This window comes from Anguilla anguilla, chromosome 1 (genome assembly GCF_013347855.1).
Source record: "Anguilla anguilla isolate fAngAng1 chromosome 1, fAngAng1.pri, whole genome shotgun sequence".
Classification (NCBI taxonomy): Eukaryota; Metazoa; Chordata; class Actinopteri; order Anguilliformes; family Anguillidae; genus Anguilla; species Anguilla anguilla.
In genome coordinates, this window is record NC_049201.1 from 41,386,338 (window position 1) to 41,408,287 (window position 21,950).

At 42.9% G+C, this 21,950-nt stretch overlaps 1 protein-coding gene across 8 annotated transcripts in view; it reads left to right on the top strand.

Moving 5' to 3' along the window:
- lrrfip2 (leucine rich repeat (in FLII) interacting protein 2) overlaps positions 1–21,950 on the top strand; it is a 52,976-nt gene that overhangs the window by 28,727 nt on the left and 2,299 nt on the right. For 2 of the 8 annotated variants that reach the window (XM_035412015.1, XM_035412024.1), the window contains 14 exons: positions 344–391; positions 670–726; positions 3,809–3,877; positions 5,055–5,168; positions 6,434–6,478; positions 7,343–7,474; positions 9,006–9,077; positions 10,820–10,990; positions 11,660–11,752; positions 12,700–12,792; positions 15,212–15,313; positions 17,734–17,866; positions 19,466–19,515; positions 20,369–20,489. In XM_035412015.1, coding sequence (XP_035267906.1) covers positions 344–391; positions 670–726; positions 3,809–3,877; positions 5,055–5,168; positions 6,434–6,478; positions 7,343–7,474; positions 9,006–9,077; positions 10,820–10,990; positions 11,660–11,752; positions 12,700–12,792; positions 15,212–15,313; positions 17,734–17,866; positions 19,466–19,515; positions 20,369–20,489 — 1,300 coding nt within the window. The remainder of the gene's footprint in view (positions 1–343; positions 392–669; positions 727–3,808; positions 3,878–5,054; positions 5,169–6,433; positions 6,479–7,342; positions 7,475–9,005; positions 9,078–10,819; positions 10,991–11,659; positions 11,753–12,699; positions 12,793–15,211; positions 15,314–17,733; positions 17,867–19,465; positions 19,516–20,368; positions 20,490–21,950) is intronic. The other 6 variants (XM_035412064.1, XM_035412072.1, XM_035412033.1 and 3 more) reach the window with 6 other exon arrangements.

Here is a 21,950-nt window from a genome sequence, read left to right on the forward strand (position 1 = left end):
CAGTATGTTTGGGGCCTGGCTGATTCAAGGTGTGTCGTGTCTTAGCCTACATGATAACTGTTTGGCGATTTTGTCTTTCACCGAGTGTAAAATTTGCAAGTTTATGTATTTGTTAAAATTTGTTAAACATTTTTGAATGAAGATAACCTGCGTTGGCCTAGAGTTTAATATGAGTGTAGCCTTGCGCTGATTAATATTTGTACCTAACATATATGAGTGTTTCTGATCATATGAAAGCACGTTGAAGCTGTGTCATTTCTGTGTGTGGTGCTTTAGGGTGTGAAATTGGTAGCAATTGGTGCAAATTGGTGCTGATGTGTGCGGGTCTCCTTTTTGCCTTCAGGCTTCTTTGTATGATGACGACCTCTACGGCTCATATAATTCAAGAACTGTAAGTGCTGTGACTGTGCTGTAGTTAATGTTAGCGACGCGGGGCTGCTTAGTCCCTGACTGTGCCCATAGCCCTGTGTCTGTGTTATTAGCAAGTGTGTGTGAGAGAGTAGACAGTCATGTCCCCTTGACTCTGTCCACAATCTCCCTTTGTGTGCGTGTGTGTGTGTGTGTGTGTGTGCGGGTGCATTCGTGCGTGCGTGCGTGCGTGCGCGTGCGTGTGTGTGCATATATACAGTACGTGAGTTGTTAGTGATGTCACCCTGACTTTCCCCGCAGCCCTCTGAGTACAGCTGGGCCTCAGGAACAAGCAGCTCCACACAGAGCAGCCCTGTGGTAAGACCTTGAACGTAAATCACACAGACACAGGCACACTCTCCTGCACACTTTCACACATGCCCTCACGCACTTATCCACAGGCACAAACACACACACATACCTACACACACACACACACACACACACACATACCCACACGCACGCACATACACACACACACACGCACGCGCACACACACACACACACATACCCACACGCACGCACAAACACACATACCCACAAGCACACACACACACACACACACATACACACACACGCACACACACATGCACACACGCATACACACAAGCATACACCCACACACACATGCACGCACACACACACAGTCGTCTGTTGCTGATAACCTGCATGGTGTGGATTAATGTTCTCGACACTAACGTGCACACACGCACACGCACACACACACACGCGCACACCATGCACTGGCCTGTTAGACTGTGCCATATCTAAGCACAGGATCCAATGAATCTGTAACCAGTATAGGCATGTCAAGGATCAACATGTTCCATCTTTCCCAAGTGCTGCAGACTCCTGGACGTTGCCATGGCAAAATAAGCTGCCCTGTAGTACGGCAAGCCCAGGAGCTGGATGTCTATTGACCGTTACTGTCAGTCTGGTTTTTATATCGGTAGCTTCTTCACTGTATAGCACTGCGATGAGGACTCTTTCACCACAGACCATTCGGCTGCTTTTGTGGAACAGGGCGCTCTTGCGGCTTCGCATGCCAGCGCACGGGTTCCTGCGCAGCGCGTTCAGTAGAGCGCTAGTCAAACTGCACGCGCGCGATGGGCCACCCTTCTGATGGAGTTCAGATCCTCTGGGTGATCGGCTGCGTAGCTTAACAGGCCGCACGCTGCTCAGCGAATCACGTAGCAGGATGAAGAGACTTACAGTGCCCACAGCACACGACGTTTAAACTGCTCACACCTGAGGGTGGCCTACCGACATGGAAGGCGAAGGAAGATTCGTCATCATTTTAAAAATGGACCCCTTGGTATTAAACGTCTTTTAATCTAATGATGGGCTGTGTCATTAATGCCTCATAGAAATCACATCATTATGTGATGTCATGTTTTCCTTTAGAAATAAATCACTCTCCATTCTTGTTTAGTAGACACATCAGTCACAACTGTGATTTTTCGTTGCCTAAGAGTATGTAAGGAATATCTCAAACATAAAAATCAAGCTTCCAAGTATAAATGTGGGCACCCTACATTTACATGAAATTTCTCTTTAGAAGATGTTCTTACCCGAAGTGGCACACAGCTTTTTACATACAGTCCTGTTTAAACATCTGGATGTATACAGAAGCAATTTGTGTAAACTACGTTGCTGAAGAGTACAACAGCTCTTACTCTGGTTCCCTAACCATTATATTACACTGCCACCCCTTGTGAGAGCTTCTGACTTTGTAGGCCCCTGTTTATTTTTTACCATTCGAAAACAGAGAGACCTTCAGGGGAGAAATGATATTTTCTCCCTGTGTCTCTCTCTCACACGCGCGCACTCGGACGCTCATAAACGGTTGTTTTTGTCCTTGGCTTAATGCAGCTGCGTGTTGAGAGACCAAGTTGACAGCTTTATATTACGCTTCTCTGTTGGCTTTATTAGTGGCCTGCCACAGTGAAAAATACCATGATTGATCCGATTAGTTTTGTTCCATTTCTTTTAATACAAATCTGAACATATATGTAATGGTAGTTTTCAAGCACCGCTGTGTTTGGTCGTTAGTCTGTGTTGTATTATCAGACCTGTATCTGTTTTCATGTTCTGCTCATTTGCGGTAAGGAAATGGCCTATATTTTTTGTATTTTTTGTGCATATTATTATTATTTTTTGAGTTATTTTTGCAAACAAATGGGTCCCTGTGAAAAATGCATGCCTTGTGAAGATGAGTTTTGAGATCAATGGAGAGACGTGTGGTGTTGTGTGGGGATGAGTTTGAGTGTTCAAAGAGCATTCTCATCTGTCTGTAGTTGCAGCACTAGTAAGTGGCCATGAACTATAAAATTTCATGAAACCATTAAAAAGTTGATTATGATATCCACATAAAATGTTATAATAGGGATTTATAATGGTAGCTTGTTGTGAAAAACCATCACATTTTCACATTCAATATGGTAATGTTCACATTTGCAAGGCATTTAAATTGATATTCAAGACACAAATAATAGCTGTTAAATTTAGTATTCCATTATTATACATTCAATTTCCACTCTTAATATTTCAGTTTAGTATTGAGTACTGAAGAGAAAATTATAAATTGGTAATTCAAAGCAAATGACAGTGTGAGAAGGCTCACTTATGTGGATGTGTGAGAATGTGAATGTGTTTGGATTTGTGTCTGTAGTACTATACCAGTTATACTTGTGTGATGCATGAAGATGAATAGTTACCGGTGTATGTGTGCCTGCTGGAGAGCATAGGTGATACTGCGTTTGTGCCTGAGTGACGTTGTGTGCAAAAAGAACCAAGAGTCATTCTCTGAAAATGATTAATAGGCGATTGCAGTCATTTGCTATATTTGGATCTTTGCTTTCAAACAAATGACGTCTCCTTTAGATGATTTTTGTTTCCAGAGAATAACTGTGCGCCCTGAGATGATGCCTCTGATGTTGCCTCTCGCAGCACCACCCGGTGGTGCCTGTCCGTTGATGAAAGTGATTGTTTGTGCTTAGCGACCAGTGCATTTCAGCAAAAGACATTTTATTTGGATAGTGTGGCAAAAGTTTTACTTTGTGCATGTCTGACAGGGTGAATGTGAAATTGAAGTACTGCGTACATATGTGAAAGGGTGAGTGCGGAACTGGAGTAGTGCTGTCTGTGTGTGTGAGAGGGTGAGTGGGAAACTGGAGGAGAGCTGCGTATGTGTATGTGTGTGTGTGTGTGTGTGTGTGTGTGAGAGAGAGTGAGAGAGCCTCAGTGTGAAACTGGAGGAGTGCTGTCTATGTGAGAGAGGGTGAGTGTGAAACTGGAGGAGTGCTGTCTATGTGAGAGAGGGTGAGTGTGAAACTGGAGGAGTGCCATGCACATGTGTGAAACGGGAGACGGGGTCCTCATGTCTTTTTAATGTTCTTAGTCCTCGGATGATGACAGCTCCAGCACCGTATCCCAGGACCGGTACAGTCGCGGCCGGAGGGACAGCGTGGTGAGCTGCAAGCATGCTGGGGGACGGTGTCTGGGCCCCTCGGGGAAAGATGGCAGACTTTAGCGGGGGGGGGGGGGGGGGGGATGATATCGATGACCTTACAGTGGGAACTGATGTACTGTAAGACCCAGCTGCTGAGGTGGGATGAGCCGGGGAAGCCCTACCCTGCTCCTCATGTCGGATCAGTCACTCGTGTACCGCTGGTCTTCTGCTTTCACTTATTCTACTTCAGTGTGTTCAGTTGTGAACTGCAGTCGCATGTTCTTTGTTTGAACACAGAGAACATCAGAAGATAGTCATAGATAGGCCTAATTGTACCGGTACTATTAAAATGAACATAAATCTAGCCAGACACTTCATTCTTTTAACCCTTTACACTTTCCACTGTTTTCATTTGTTAACACGTAACATCTCTGATTCTGTTTACCACACTGACATGCAGTGTTTACTTACAGTAGTCATTTGAGGCTGCTCTTATTATTCACCATTAGAAATATGCAGATTTACTGTAACCTGCTAATGGAGTTAAAGGGGATAGCTGTTTAGTTTTCTCAGCATGATATGTTATATTTATTGTATTTTGCATGTGTTTTGATTACAAACTTTGATTGGATTATTTAGGTCCACAGCACCACCATAAATTCTATTACACAATTATAATAAATTGTGTCTTTATAAGTAGTCATTTGCAAATGCCTTGAAATAGGAGTTTTAATTCTGCGGAGATGCACCGTGCTTGACTATAATGTATTGTTGAAATGTACACAGTCAGTATGGCGTCGGTGAAAAGAGTACATAGTGAGGACTGTTGCTTGATCAGCATTATGTTATTGAATGATAAACATACGGTGTATCGTACTGTAGGCTATGCTAATGGGTCAGATGCAGCCAACTGAAAAAAGTAATGGTATAACTGTCATCTAAACACCGCAACATAATTCATAGGCAAATCACCAGTATTGAAAATATGTACAGAGCCTCATGCTGGGATTCCTTAGCGCGAATGAGTGACTTAAACTACGCTCATCCTCACTGTCTCCCTCAGTCTCTCTCTCACACTGCGCGAGCGAGCGACCTTTACCACGTCCATCCTCACCCTCACCCTCTCTCTCTCTCGCTCTCTTTCTGTGTCTGTCTGTCTCTCTCTCTCTGTGTCCCTCACACCGCCGTTGTGTAGTCCTCTGACTTCTCTGACATCAGCGAAACGGCGGCTGACTATTTCAGCCGCTCCAACCGTAGGGGCAGCATTGTGTCCGACCTAGACGAGCTGAGCATCCCTGACCTGGACAGCGTGAGTGACAGGGCGTGGCAGCCCCCCGCCCCGAAAGCATGCTTTGTGCTTTAGGTAGCCTTCCTTAACGAGCAGCTCGTTTGGACAAATCGTCTGTGCATGAAGCAGACGGTATGATGACAGGGTGCCGGTTTGTAGTGTAAAGAAACCTCCCCCTTTGTCTCATGAACTGCTGTTGCCCTCATAATAATTCTGCATTTACAGGATAAATGGAGCATTTGAGCCGGCTTGAGCCTTGAGCCGGCTTCTGGACACGGCTCTGTCCCATCCGTTGTACTTTTTCTGATATGTGTTTGAGACTATTTCATCCTGAGCCAAATGTATTTCATGTATATATGAATATTACAGGAGCAGAAAGTGATTACATGAGGTACTGACCAGGGTCTATGCATTAAACATCTAATGCATCTCGCTAAAATGTCTCGGCATGCAACTGAAATGACTTTACTCTGCATGTTGTGAAAACGGATGTGTTCTTTGCACTCCATGATGACTTCACTCAAGATGTGAAGTGATGATGTATTGTGGTTGGGCTCTTGAGGTACAGTATGAGGGTTGAGGTGTTAGGGTTGGGCTATTTCCAGGTCATGGGAACTAAGGTAGAGGTCTTCACAGTTGGGTTTTAGTCATTGATGGATATTTACAGTTTGCATCCTTTGATGAGAAAATTGGTCATTTGTGCGTGGAGGCATGACTGAAACATGGAATTATTTAGTTTTTTGTACTTTGTGTGAAATACTAACTCTTGTTTTTTTTTATTTTTTTTTATTTGATTGTATTTTTTTATTTTGCTACAACTTAAAACGAACATTTGATTGAAGTCCTTTTGATTCAGATTTCCAGATAGAAAGACTTGTATGCCCTTAACTGCATGCTGCTTCATCACTGAATGTGTTGTGTGAGATGTAAAGGCTTCAAAGGTTGCCCGGAAAAAAGGAAGCCTGTATGGGTGCATGATTGTGTGACCAGCTAAACTCTCAAATACTCACCTTTTTTTCATAATCAAAGTCAAATGAATTTCCAGCTTCCAGCTGACGTTATCTGCAGGTGTAGTAGAATGTTTTTATTTCACTGTGCAGTTTTGGGTGTCTTTTAAGGTGTTTGTGTTTTTCACTAATCAGTTGTCTTTAAGGTTCAAACTGGAGGTGAAGAATGAACTGTGAAATGTATAACACTGAGGAAGGAAACAGCGCTGGAAAGTGTGTGTGTTGAGCCTTATTTCCTTTGTTGGTGTGGATAACACTGCTTATTCTCCTTCCTTTCAGCTGGATGAAAAATGTGATAAGCAGTACACTGATACGTACAGTCGGGTGAGTAACCCAGGCCTTGGAACTACAGTACACACACTCGATACTTCAGCACACACACTCAAGACTTCAGTGCACACACTCAGTACTTAAGCAGACATACTCAGTACTTAAGCACACACATTCAGTACTTCAGTGCACACACTCACTACTTAAGCACACACACGCACTACTTCAGCACACACACTCACTACTTAAGCACACACACTCGATACATAAGCACACACACTCGATACTTCAGCACACCCACTCAGTACTTCAGTACACACACTTGATACTTCAGCACACACACTCACTACTTAAGCACACACACTCAGTACTTAAGCACACACATTCAGTACTTCAGTGCACACACTCAGTACTTCAGTACACACACTTGATACTTCAGCACACACACTCACTACTTAAGCACACACATTCAGTACTTAAGCACACACACTCAGCGCAAGCACTTGCATATTTTCATGGCTTCTGGTGGGAGATCTGCCTTATTGTCTCAGCTAACTTGCTAGCTAGTACAGTTAACCCAATATTTGCTTAAAAGAGAATCAGCGCAGTATTTCTGCTGAGAAACAGTGCTGCATTGTGTGGTTAGAAGCACACCCTCCGATCCACCATTCCCCAGTTAGACTTCAAAGCCTGAAATTAAATTATGTTTGAAATTGCGAGATCAAAGCTACTGGATTAAATTATGTTTTAATGTGAAAAGATCTGAGGTGACCTCATGTTTACTTGGCTCAAATTGGCTGGTCCCCATTTTGGTCAGCAGACTGCTGCAAGTAAATTCAAATTGGACCGGGCGAAAATACTTGGAGAGCTCTCGGATTGGTCCGTAGAGGCATTGTGTCTGTGATGCGTGTCTTTCAGCCGTCGTCCCGATGCACCACTCCGGCCCTCTCGACCGCTGCGCTGGCCACTCTGGGGGGCTCCACGTCCCGGAGGGGGAGCGGGGACACTGGGAGCATCGCGGACCCGGACGCTTCTCTCACGGAACTTAGGGTAAGATCACAAGCGCACAGCTGCAGCTGTGAGGTCAGAAAACTGAGGGTAAGATCACGTCTGCGCAGCTGCTGCTACGTTTGAGCTCAGCAAACCGAGGGTATGATCACACCTGCGCAGCTGCTGCTACGTTTGAGCTCAGCAAACTGAGGGTAAGATCACATCTGCGCAGCTGCTGCTACGTTTGAGCTCAGCAAACTGAGGGTAAGATCACATCTGCGCAGCTGCTGCTACGTTTGAGCTCAGCAAACTGAGGGTAAGATCACATCTGAGCAGCTGCAGCTATGAGCGCAGCAAACTGAGGGTAAGATCACATCTGCGCAGCTGCAGCTATGAGCTCAGCAAACTAAGGGTAAGATCACATCTGCGCAGCTGAAGCATTGTGGATCTTGTACACTTTATTTCCATTGACATGACCATTATTACCTTTCAGTAACTGTTGTTTTCAAGGAGAGCATGTTAGGAATGACATCTAAACTTTCTACTTCACCATAAAATTCAGGAAAAGAGAAGTCTCTCTTCTGTAGTGTTGTATGAAATGTTCATGTCAATGTGAACATTTATGCAATACTAGGAAGCAGTTTAAGGATACAGCTGAAGCAAGATACAGATAAAGACTGAAAACAGATCGGATTCTGAGTAGGTATGGCAAGGACTTGTCTGATATTTTTAAATGTCCTTGCATGAACTGTTATAAGAAATAACTGTTATTCATTATTACAATTATGAATTAAAATGATGATAAACTGATTTGAATAAAAGTATAATTAATATTTAGTCTGAATAAAACAACTGAGTTAGCTCTGCATTAGCTCTACATTCTTGTAAATGTTAATGGTATAAAAATCATAATGTGAATAAAAACATAATTAGCATTTCATGTATGAATAATTAGTACTTAACATTCTGACATTTAGCCATAGTATGGGACACATGTACCCAGTGGCATGCTTTTAGTGAGCAACTTCTGTATTTCAGTTTCAATGTCTAATTAGTGCACAGCGAATCATTAGCATACAGAGACTAATAAGCTAGGCAGTTCACAAAGCATAATTGGCTAATTAGCATGCATGGAATAATCAGCCAGGTAGTGATTACGGAATAATATGGTTAATTGGCTCAAATATAGTCATTTGTTTATTGGCACATATTAAATAACCTGCCGTTTATCGCACAAAGATACACAATTAATCTAATTTGCTCAAATTTGACTCCGGTGATATAAACACTTGCAGGATTTCAAATATTTTTCCCCAGGATGATTTTAGGGAGAAACTGTGTGGTTTCATTTTGATCTGGCTTTCATGCACAGCACGCAAGCCTTTCTTCACAAGGCGGTGCTATCAGAGGCGGAAGGATGTCTGATAAATTAGGAAAAAAAGGAAATACTGCGTATTAATGTGTGAATTCGTATTAAACGAAATAATATGTGAACGATTTCCTCCTGACTCCAGGCTATGGCGTTTGAACTGTCTGTGAGTGCTGTCATTTCCCCCAAAACCCTCCCCAATTCATCTCGTTTGTTCAACAGGATATCTATGATCTTAAGGACCAGATACAGGATGTAGAGGGGAGATACATGCAGGGACTTAAAGAGCTGAAGGTAGAGGGGCCGTAGCTCCCAGCATGCTTTCTGTTTCCCCCGTCCCTGCACCCGTGACTGCGGTGAGCTGTGAGCGTGTACCCCAGCCCCGCTCCCCGGGTCCCACTGTGCCTCCAGCAGACCTCCTCGGCTCTCACTGCAGGGCTCATCTGATTGGTTCTCTAATATAAATGGCAAACTAAGGCTTTCGGCCAAAGTGACCAAGGTCGGCGTTATCCTGAAGGGGAGGCACGCGTGGTGGGTCCCCCGGACCGGGCTGTTCCAAGCACAGACCTAACCTTTAACCTCCTCACCCCTGTTGGAGATGACCTCCTAGTGGCGGCATGACGTCTGCAGTTCCTCAGCGCTTTCAGACCGTGGGACCGGCGTTTACGCGTCTTTTCTGCCGTAGTTCAGTACGCAGGTCCTACACATACATACGATTAGTGCGCTTTCCACAGTGTCCAGTCCATAAAGGTAGATAAATGTAGGTCGAGTAGAAATCCAATGGAGAAACTGCAACGGTTTGTGAGTGTGTTGGTGGCTGGTGTGTAAAGCACTGCTTTGTCAGAGTGAAATATAGTTCCTGCTTACACACTGCTGTCGGGCTAGCTGGGAAAACGTCTGATTAAACCCAGATTATTTGGGTTTTGAAACACGTGCCTCGCCATGTTAAAAATAGTATGTTACTAACACACTATGAATGTTGGCATGCTTCTCACTGGTAACGCTCAAGTGTTCTGGACTCAGTCAGTCTCGCTGTGTTGTTGTTTTTCTTTTTCAGGTGTCACATTTGTTACCTACTGGTTTAAATATAAGTCTGTCTCTGAAGATTGATTGGTTTTTTTTTAGTGCTGTTCATGCTTTTTATGGATCTCAAACCACTTTATGGTGATGAGTGGTGCACGGCAGTCATTCTGCAGCAGAACGCTCTGCACGCATCAGCTGAGGGAGAGGAGGGGGAGGGGGGTTATTCAGACAGTTAAACTGGACCACGACTAAGTGTCCAGATTGAACCTGGTTGGCCCAGCGTCCCAGGGAAACCCTTAATTCGTACACACAGCTGAGCGCAGGGAGCGAGTCTGGACCTTAGTTTGAGGTCTCCTCCTGAGGGCAGCGCCTCCTACTGCAGAAGTTTCCTGTTTATCCCTCTGCTGGAGCACCGCCCTCTTTTCCTTCCAGTGTGACTTTGCTTCTGCCACTTTTTCAGCCACAAGCTCTGCTGGTTTTTCTGTGCACCTTAAAATGGGTGCCCAATTCTGGCCCAATTAACCAGGTGAAGTGAGTTAACCAATAAAATGCTCTGATTGATTAAGTAAGTGCAGAGCACAAATGAAAACCAGCTGAGCCTGTGGCTCTCCAGCACCAGGGTTGCGGACCCCTAGTCTACTTGTACACAAGTACTGTGAAGGTATACCTGCATAGTGTAACTTTGTGTTTTGTATAATGTGAAAAGTTTCTGGTCCAAAGAGAGCTTAACTTTTCCATGATTTAAATGAACCTGACTCCGTTTTCTAAACATTTACAGCCTCCACAAGTATTTTCTGTGCAATAGAATTTAAAACAGTTTAAGTTCTTTGTTAATATTATTATTAATAATAGTATTATTAATAATAATATTAACAAAGATATTCCATCTTGGTGTCGTGTGTGCATACATGGCTGTGTTTTCTCTGCTCTTCAGAATGTGTACGTGTTCCTGTAATGTTGCAGTGAGGTTGTGAGACGGTCACAGGCCTGAACAATGTGTGCTAACCATGCAGGAGTCGCTCTCTGAGGTGGAAGAGAAATACAAAAAGGCCATGGTGTCCAACGCACAACTGGACAACGAAAAGGCAAACCTCCTGTACCAGGTGGACACGCTGAAGGACGTGATCGAGGAGATGGAGGAGCAGATGGCGGAGCTGCATCGGGAAGTGGAGGAGAAGTCTAAGGTAGAGTCTCCATTCTCTTGAGAAGCAGAAGAGCGTGAGGTTAGCTTCATTCATTCTCAGAAGCAAAAGAGTCTAAGGCAGTCTAATTTTCTTGAGAAGCAGAGGTATGTACAGACAGCCTCATTCATCAGCACAGGGAGAGGAAAGGATTAGTGTGTTTTACATGAGATGATGTGCAATGCGTGACGTCTCATAAATTAAACTTCCATCTCCGGCTCAATTTTAGGAAGGTTTTATTGAGTTCTAGTGCCTGGATATTCCCAACTTTTGGCTATGAAACCTGGGCCATGGCTGTGCCAACTGTGACCAGAAGCCCCATGGGGCAACGTGGCATACAACTGGGCCTTCCAAACTGGGGGAAAGCGGTGAAACGGCATATAAAATAGAGGCATTTTATAGAAAAAACTTTATACAAGGTTTAAGAGGAACTATTTAACACCCACTCGTGTTTTGACTTGGCCAGATGCTGTACAAAGTAAGGAAGCAGGGAGGACACTCATAAGATTTCTTGTACTTAGAATCCATCTCCACTTTCTCTTGTTGATATATCTGTAAATGCATATGTGAATTTTCTTGGCTTAAGCTAATCAATATTGTATAAATATAATAAGACCAAAAATATGATCTCCGTACGTTACTGTTTAAGCTTAAACTGTCCTTTGATTACAGGAATTGGAAAGACACAAGCACACGTGTACAGTCTTACAGCACAAGCAGGAGGAACTGAAAGAGGGAATCCGGCAAAGAGACGAACTCATTGAAGTAAATCTTCTTTTTTTAACCTGTTTTAATGACATAATGTTGAGGCCTTGGTGATGTTATGGACTGCAGCTGCATTGCTGTTCTTAGGGTGGTGCGACTTCGTCCAAAATGCGTATTAAAACTGAATTTACCTTGTATGAGTGATAGAATACTGAGTGCACAGTACAGTCTGTCTCACCGCCATTTGGTTAAGACGTACAGAGAAGACTGGCTGGTGATGGGGAAATGCAGAAATGTGAGCACTGTGGCATAACGTGCAGTTTCCTGTCTTAAGCCTCCATCGGGGGCCATCTTCTTGTTTGTGTGCGTGCACACACACACACACACACACACACTCTTGCACACTCGCTCACACATTTTGACTGACAACCTTGCAATCCACTGAATATGCCAAGTACAGTAATGTAAGCAGGGTGCCAGTAATGGCCAGTGCTGGAGGGTGTGGAGTGGAGTGGAAATGGAAGCTCAGCTGAGGTGCTCTTTCTTGAAGGGTAGCTGAGCTGGGCATTTGCCAGCCCTGCGGCACAGATTGCTGTATCACATATTCAAGTTTATTCCAGTACACACTTACTCATTTCATATCTTGAACCACTTTTATTAATGTCTGAATATGTATTTAAAACGGGGCTTCATGTACTCTTGTAAGCAGTCTTTTATCAAATGACCACTTGATACCTCGGCATAAAACCAAAATTTGCTGGGTGTAAGATTTTATTTCCAGATGCTTGCAGTGTTTTTTTAGAAGACCTCCACATTTCTTTCAAGCATAAGATTAGATGTGCATATTAAAAATGATTAGAGGTAAAATATTGCCTGTTGGTAATGGCGACGGAGCTCCTTCCTGGCTTCCAGCTCTCTCCTCAGTCCATCCTGTGCTCGTTTCATTTCTCCTTGCCCTGTTCTGTTCTGTCTCCTGTCTCTCTCTTCTGTGTAAACCGCCCCTCCAGGAGAACCAGGCAATGCGGCAACAGTTAGATTCCCTCACAAGACAGGTGTTTGATCTACAGGAAACCGTTAACTGGAAGGAGAAAAAGATTGGGGTAGGAGGGCCTCTGAGGGTCTGACAAGCAATAGGCTGCATTCTGCTGCTTGAACCAGCCAGTAAATTGCTGTGCGTTTCAGTGAAGTAGCCGGTACGGCATTTGCATGCAATAGACCGACCAATAGACTGCATTCTACTGCAGCAAACCAGCCATAATCAAAATGGCTTATGTGTAAGATACTCACCATCCTGCTGACTGAATTGCTCGTACTGCAATGAATATGTATATTAAAAAGCACATAGTGTAATCTGTTGAATTAGTTAAGGTGATACACATTATAGCATGTTTTTTGGTAGACATGGTCATATTTTACCAGTACACATTTATTGTAATTATATTTATATTCTTTCTATTTTTTTAATGAATTACAAAGTCTGACAAATCCACAAGACTTTTCTCTCACCATTTGATGGTGTTTGTGCTTACAGAGGTTTTTCCTCTGTACGGCATGGCAGCAGTGTATTGCTTGTCAGGACTGCATGGTGTGGAGCTTCATGCTTGGATGTGAACTTGAATCACAGTGATGATTAGTAGTGATAATTCAACTGACGCATGCATATGACAGTCAACATCAGCAGATGGCTGGGCCAAATTGCATGCATTAAAGTGAAGGTGATGTTTTAAATATTTATGTTTACAGAGTATCCTTAATCTACTCATCTTCTTATGATGGGTCGCCAAGACCAAGCGCTTTGTTGCAAGAGATTTAGTAAATTATATTTTTTAATTCCATTCATAGTATTCTGGGTGAATTATTTACCCACGTTCTGTGTGACTGATGTCCAAATTTTTTCAAAGGAAAATTGAATGACCTCAGTTGTACAATAAAAAGTACTTTCTAACTACTTTGCTGGACAGTGACTCAAAACATTAATGCCTGCTGCATGAACCAGTCTTTCATATTACATTACAAACTAGAAAAAAGTCTAAATACCTAATTTGACAATGCTTTCAAAAGGCCACAATAGTTTGTCCACCAAACTTCTTTTGTAAGTAGAAGAGTTTACGGCCAACATTTGTTTGATCATGCTAGGCAAATTTGTTATGTAGTTTCCTAGCTAGATAGATAGCTTCTTTATCTGTGTTGGAGGTAGAAAATTACATATACAGTTTGAGTGCATGAATGTCAGCTGTGGTAGATGATTGGACATTCCAAATTAAATTGGGATTTAGATGCATGTCGCCCCACGTTGGATGCCAAACTTTAAAAAGATTAAAATAAGAAAGGGTGGTTTAACACAATGATCTCTGGGAAGGAAAAGCGCATACAAGTTTCCATCAGTACACACTCTGAATTGTGGGTCCTGTGAAGTACATAACACAATTGAGGAATATACTTTGTTCTTGCTGTTTGCGTATGTGCAGTTCAGAACACTCTTAAACAGCAGCCATACTTCGTGTGCGTTCTAAAGAGAATGCAAAAATGAATAATGCAGCGGAGGCAAAGGAAAATCATCTTAAGACTGTTCTGTTAATGTAAGTAAAGTGAAGTAAACTTCAAGCGGTGATAGTAAATTTACTATCATTTTCGATAATACAGAGTCAGAATGTTGGCATATAGTGCTTAGAGCACTCAAGTGGATTGTGTGCCAAACATATGCTTGCAGATGGAAATATATACTGATGATATATGTATCTGCTGGTTGTTACCTGTGTGTGACGAGGAAAGAAATGGTAAATATAGGGTCACTTCCCCCTGTGTAGTTCTTTAATTAAGTAAGGTACCACTCCACAGATATGGGAGTGCCACTCCTTCACACACTGGGTATTTAGTCAATGAATCTCATGGCATTAAAAGTAGTAAGTGTCGTAGTTAGAGTAGTTATTGGTACACATGTAATATAGTATAGTCATATGTGCTTCTGGAAGCTTTCATGCTATGATAATGCTGTGCGGCTACAGATATATTCAAGCATTACGCATATTTACTCATTTTGTTGGAAAACAATATTTAATCCGCTTATCAAAAATGTTTTTCAAATAATTCAGTTTTTCCTCAGAACAACTGGCTCTTCAGCATGATTGCTCCATTGACTATGTACCAGAACGTGGATTTGTGCCTATATTCCGCCCATCGGGACTCCTCATGAAAGCATTTATATTTTAGTTATTAAAAGGAATCGCCTGTTTTTCTTTGTGCTTTTTCCCATTTCCATCTTGCTCCAGCTTCTGTTGGTTTGCTTCGATTTCCATTGAGAGCATTCAGTTCTGTGTTTGCCTATTAACCATGAATGGCCCTGTCACTCTGCTACGCCCTTTACTGTGTTTATGCTGTGTGCGTACCTCTCACCATCACCACCTGTCTTTGCTCTTACCCTCTACATTTTTATCTCCCTTTTCTCTGCCTACCTCTGCTCTTTTTCTTCTGCATTTTATCTCCTGTTCCTCCGTGCCATTCCATGCTCCTCGTGGCCAGGCGCTAGAGAGGCAGAAAGAGTACTTTGACTGCATTAGGAGTGAGAGGGATGAGCTCAGAGATGAGCTGGCTGACCTCAAGGGGAAGTCGAAGACAGGAGAGGTAGGTGTCTTGGGAGTGCAAGGCCATGCCAGTCAAGCCTCTCCACGGGAAAACTTTTTTTTTTTACAGAAATGGGAGGTAACGGGCATCATTTCAAATTACGCACTTTAGTAAATGTCATGCGATCATGACTGACTGCACTGAGATTACATCCATTAGGTATCAGTCATGGGTTCCATCGGGTGTGTTTGCTTCAATAGCACCTTGCTTCAAACCAGCACACATTACATAGAGTATATATATTTTTTTATTATAATTTTTTGTCAGTTGCCCATAAAAAGATAAGAGACCTGTGAAACTCTAACCATTAAGCAAATTTGAACCAAAAGGGTTATCCCAGCTGTAGAAGTGGTACAAGAGCCAAGAGTTATAAATTAAAATAAATGGGCTGAATTACTACCTAAAATGTCAGACGCCTTGTCCTACGGCAAGACAGTGATCCCAAACATACTGCTAAAGCGACAAAGGAGTTTTTCAAAGCCAAAAACTGGAACGTTCTTGACTGGCTGAGTCATTCAGCCGATCTGAATCCAGTTGAACATGCAGAGAAAACTTAAGGCAACTAGCCGCCAAAACAAGCAGGAGCTGACGATGCATGCAGTACAGGCCTGGCAGAGCATCACCAGAAAAGATATTTAGCACCTGGTAGTGTCTGTGGGTCACATACATCAAGCATTCATTGCATGCAAAGGATATTTGACAAAGTTCTAAATATGACTGCTTTCATTTACTTGACATTAATATGTCCCATGACATTCTGGTTCTCCGAAATGAGGCTGGGGGACTATGTATAAAAAGTGAAACCAAATTGTATAAACATACCCTTTAATAAATCTTTAATCGCATGTGAATTGTTTGATTACAAATCAAAAATGGTTGAGTAGTAAGCCAAAGAAAGAAAAAAAAGAAGTCTTAGTCCCAAACATTATGGAGCTTACCATGAGTAAATGTATTTTAGGCCCACATGGCCAAGTACAGATAATGTGTACTTAGGTGGGTCTCTACCTAAAGTGCTTTTCCTCATTTCATTCCTGTTCATTTATCCTTCTGGGTTTTGAGCTGCTCACATTCATTTCTTCACACCCTAAAATACTTCACATACCTATAATTTCTACTAATTTAGTTAAATCTTTCTGTCTTTGATGTCCTATCAGAAGAGATGGGTTGAATTTCCTTGAACATATTCAGTAGAATGCCATTAGTCATTGCAGGAAGATATAAATAGATTTATCTCTGTCTCCCTTTCTCTCGCTGAATGTTTGTGCTTTTTAACCCTTTGCTCGCTGCTGTACATTTTTTGGGGACAAGTCATTTTGTTTCCTTGGTTATGTAAAAGGGATTACATTTTGAACATCAAGGAAGTGTGATACTCTACTACTTCATTTCTGTTGAGTAATTATGGAGAATAGTTCAGACCCCTCTCCTGAAAAACAAATGCTGTCAAAGTGATCTTCTGGCCAGTCTGGTTGGACGAACTGAACAGATAAGCACATTCCATGTTTACTACAAAACAACAGATGGAGCCACCAAGTAACAGGCACGCAACTGACAAAGCACAGTTTTTAGGAACAGTTGCTGGTGAGGGAGTGGAAACAGGGGAAACAGGGTGGAAAAACAGGGAAAACAACTCTGGGTAAATGGCAGGACATACCTGACGCAGCAGTCACGGGGGGTAAAGGGAGCACATTCCAAAAATAGAGAACACATTCTTAAAATAGAAGAGGTCTGGAATGGAAGACTCCATTCTTACGTCTGTTACGAGCAGTTTGTCTGATGCTGTACAGGTGCATGAATTATCTTCTCATTCGGCTTGTGGTTCATTTTTTGTTTGCATTTTTTATTATTTTTTTTAAATGATGAAACCGAAACCAAAGAAAGGAAACGGTTATGCTTTCGACAGCCTCTATGTTGAAGTATGATAATGCTACTGTTACCTTTCAATTAAGAACTTTGAGTCATACATGTTTTGGTGCAATGATTTGAGAGAAAAGTACTAGAACTGCAGTGTTGTGCTACATCTCCAGTTAATGGAGTAAATTGTGATATTGTAGTCAGCAACCGCTACATCCAAACGACAGAAGTCATTGCCACTAAGTTAATGTTTGAACGGAAGCTGCCTGAATCGTGGAAGTGCTCTGTGCTGAGGGCTTAATGCAGAAAAGTAATTGTGAAAATCATCCATTTTACAAAAGTGACAGTTTAGCTGCAGGCACAAATTACAGTAGAGAGAGCTTTAGCCTGATTTACCTTGCTGCTCCTGTAACTTACAAGCCTGTAGTATATGGAGCCAGGATTGATTGAGTAAAGTTCTTCAGTGCTGTTTTAAGCACCACTCCCAGGGAGGAGCTGAAGGTAATGGGCACAGCTGCTTCCTTAAATCTCGGCCCCTTCCGGACAGTGACTCAGCACTGTCTCCACAGAAACACGGCTTGGTGATCATCCCAGAGGACACCCCCAATGGAGACGTCAGCCAGGAGGCGATCGGGGGAAGCATCACTGTGGTCAGCCAGGAGGCAGCACAGGTGCTGGAGTCCGCAGGCGAGGGGCCCCTGGGTGAGTCCGCTACCTTGCGTGGCTGTGATATGTCTCTCCCCACTATTATTTCACTATCCTACAAGACTACAGTGTCTCTCACCCTGTAACTCCACTATCCTGCAAGGCTTCAGTGTCTCTCCCCCTGTTATTCCACTATCCTGCAAGGCTTCAGGGTCTCTCTTCACTGTTATTCCACTATCCTGCAAGGCTTCAGTGTCTCTCCCCCTATTATTCCACTATCCTATAAGGCTTCAGGGTCTCTCTTCACTGTTATTCCACTATCCTACAAGGCTTCAGGGTCTCTCTTCACTGTTATTCCACTATCCTGCAAGGCTTCAGTGTCTCTCGCCCTGTTATTCCACTATCCTATAAGGCTTCAGTGTCTCTCTTCACTGTTATTCCACTATCCTGCAAGGCTTCAGTGTCTCTCGCCCTGTTATTCCACTATCCTATAAGGCTTCAGGGTCTCTCTTCACTGTTATTCCACTATCCTATAAGGCTTCAGGGTCTCTCTTCACTGTTATTCCACTATCCTGCAAGGCTTCAGGGTCTCTCCCACACTGTTATTCCACTATCCTATAAGGCTTCAGTGTCTCTCCCCCTGTAACTCCACTATCCTGCAAGGCTTCAGTGTCTCTCCCACACTGTTATTCCACTATCCTATAAGGCTTCAGTGTCTCTCCCCCTGTAACTCCACTATCCTATAAGGCTTCAGTGTCTCTCTTCACTGTTATTCCACTATCCTGCAAGGCTTCAGTGTCTCTCCCCCTGTTATTCCACTATCCTATAAGGCTTCAGGGTCTCTCTTCACTGTTATTTCACTATCCTATAAGGCTTCAGGGTCTCTCTTCACTGTTATTCCACTATCCTGCAAGGCTTCAGTGTCTCTCCCACACTGTTATTCCACTATCCTATAAGGCTTCAGTGTCTCTCCCCCTGTTATTCCACTATCCTATAAGGCTTCAGGGTCTCTCTTCACTGTTATTCCACTATCCTGCAAGGCTTCAGTGTCTCTCCCACACTGTTATTCCACTGTCCTGCAAGGCTTCAGTGTCTCTTCCCACTGTTATTCAGTCACTTCTAACCAGGACGGGCTATGAACAGCTCTGCTTGCGGTGGAGTACAGAAGCTTTGTGAGGCTAAATGACACAGCAGTGCCCCTCCTTATGAGCCTGAGGCCCTAAACTGCTCTGCTGTGCAGCTGCACAGTGTGATATAGGACAGTTATGCAGGCTCAGATGTGACACAGCGGCATGCATTTTGGGATCAGAGCATTATCCCTATGGTATAATGATATAATGTGCACAATTTTTAATGTAAATTAAGGTTTCATCTACAATCATTTAATTACAGTGAAATTTTTATATATATTTTACTCTTGACAGTAATACTTGGCCATTATTTACTGTGGAGTCAGCTGTGCAGACAGTCTACATATATTCACAGGGCAGTCATTTCATTGGTTAAAATTATTTGCCCCCATGCGGAAAGCACTTGCTGTATTATTAACATGGTTTGCAATTCATCTTTTATTGCATAATCATCTTGAATGTGAAGGGTGTTCTGCTTAATATATTAGCATTTTCCTGTACATACATCATTTATTCTTATCTTCAGATGTGAGGCTACGGAAGCTTGCTGATGAAAAGGATGAACTCTTAGCCCAGGTAAAACTCAGCGCTCATGCTGTCTGTGCTGTCATTAGTGCTGATACTGTCTGTGCTGTCATTAGTGCTGATTCTGTCTGTGCTGTCATTAGTGCTGATGTTGTCTGTGCTGCCATTAGTGCCGATGCTGTCTGTGCTGTCATTAGTGCTGATGTTGTCTGTGTTGTCATTAGTGCTGATGCTGTCTGTGCTGCCATTAGTGCTGATGCTGTCTGTGCTGTCATTAGTGCTCATGTTGTCTGTGCTGTCATTAGTGCTCATGTTGTCTATGCTGTCATTAGTGCTGATGTCTGTGCTGTCATTAGTGCTGATGGTGTATGTGCTGTCTTTAGTGCTGATGCTGTCTGTGCTGTCATTAGTGCTGATGCTGTCTGTGCTGTCATTAGTGCTCATGTTGTCTGTGCTGTCATTAGTGCTGATGTCTGTGTTGTCATTAGTGCTGATGGTGTATGTGCTGTCATTAGTGCTGATGTCTGTGCTGTCATTAGTGCTGATGCTGTCTGTTCTGTCATTAGTGCTGATGCTGTCTGTTCTGTCATTAGTGATGATGCTGTCTGTGCTGTCATTAGTGCTGATGTCTGTTCTGTCATTATTGCTGATGCTGTCTGTGTTGTCATTAGTGCTGATGGTGTCTGTTCTGTCATTAGTGCTGATGCTGTCTGTGCTGTAATTAGTGCTGATGTCTGTGCTGTCATTAGTGCTGATATCTGTGCTATCATTAGTGCTGATGGTGTCTGTGCTGTCATTATTGCTCATGCTGTCTGTGCTGTCATTCGTGCTCATGCTGTCTGTGTTGTCATTAGTGATGACGCTGTCTGTGCTGTCATTAGTGCTGATGCTGTCTGGGTTTTAGATCAGAAAGCTGAAAACCCAGCTGGAGGATGAGAGACAGAAGAGCTCAAAGATGGAGAGCGTGTTTACAGACGGCGAGCGGATGGAGAACGGCACAGACCTGCACCTCATCGAGCTACAGAGTATATACAGCCCTCACCGTGCATGTGCACACACCCACACACCTGTGTACCTGATGCTAGGTTACCTATGAAGTGCTTTCTATCGCAATTCATACTGACAATTCATTAAATACCATTCAATATTCAGTCATTATAATGATGTTTAAGTTTCAAACTAAGAAGTTGCTCCTGAATATACACTATTCAGCTGTAGGCCATAGTGATTAACATGACTGTTAATAATCTTTCACCAATGTCACAAACCCTCCTAATTCCCAGTAATTCATTTTTGTCCCCTGTAGCGGACATGAGCATGTGATCTTACTCTCTGGAAGCATATATTCTACTATGCTGAAACATACACCACAAAAGGATATCAATACAAATAAGTAATATTTTTGAAAATATCTTCACTGCAACATGTTTTTGTCATCCAAGACTCTTGTATTATGTCAAAAAAAATGGTAATACGTTTATCTGCTGGGTCTCAAGAGGATATATTATAAGTATGTGGTGGGTCCTCTTACTAAATAATCTCCTTTTACCACCTACTTTAATCCGTCTTAATATTGTGTAGCTCTGTCACAAACAGGTTGCACAATGCGTCATAGTGGACGTTTTCTACACCATCTCAAAAAGCCATCAGATCCTGAAATGAGGCACTCTGCTTTCCTCGGCTAATGAAGCAGTGTGTTTATGGGTGTGTTGGGTGGACCTCATCCCTTTTGAATTTGGGACAGTACTGCAGGAGCTGCAGGGGGGATGCTGACTCAAAGCAAATCCTGCTATTTTCCACTGTAGTTTATCAGTCCCATGTGCTAATGCTGAATTGAGTAGTGTAAGAGCACTATTAATCACAGCACCCCATCGCCTGGGTTGTAGGAAGTAATTTATGACATTGTGCAATAGTTTTTAAAAGTATTTTGTACTTTAGATTATTATCTGAACATTTCTTCCCATATTACATGATGTGTAAATTCTTGTAAATCAGTGATGTCACTTTTGAAAGAGAAACTGATTAACTATGTAGAACGCTTGTATCCCTGCATCCGGGGTTCGGGAGGGTTCAGTCGGCAGAGATCCACTTCTCATTGCTCTCTAGCGACCCCGGCTGGTCGATCTGGCTCCTGCCAGTCCACCTTTTATGCTGTATGTGAAGCTACGGGTGATGAGAAGTGAGGCTTGGTGTGCCACGCCCGGTGTGGTCTGCACTTCCCCAAATCGAGGGTGGAGGTTTCTGCACTGAAGATCAGAGTGGAAAAAGCATAAGAAAGAATACGTCCTTTATCTGCACTTTTGTTGCTTTTTCAGACCCATTTTCCAATACTATTCATTTCTGTGGCATGCTAAGCCACAGTCTTTGAAGACTGTGCCAGTTTGTAAGACTTCTCCGCAGTCTGCATTCTTGGATTTACTATCATATTTTAGTGTTATAGTTGTATAGCAGTATATTCTGCATGTTTAGTGTGTCCTTTTAAGTGC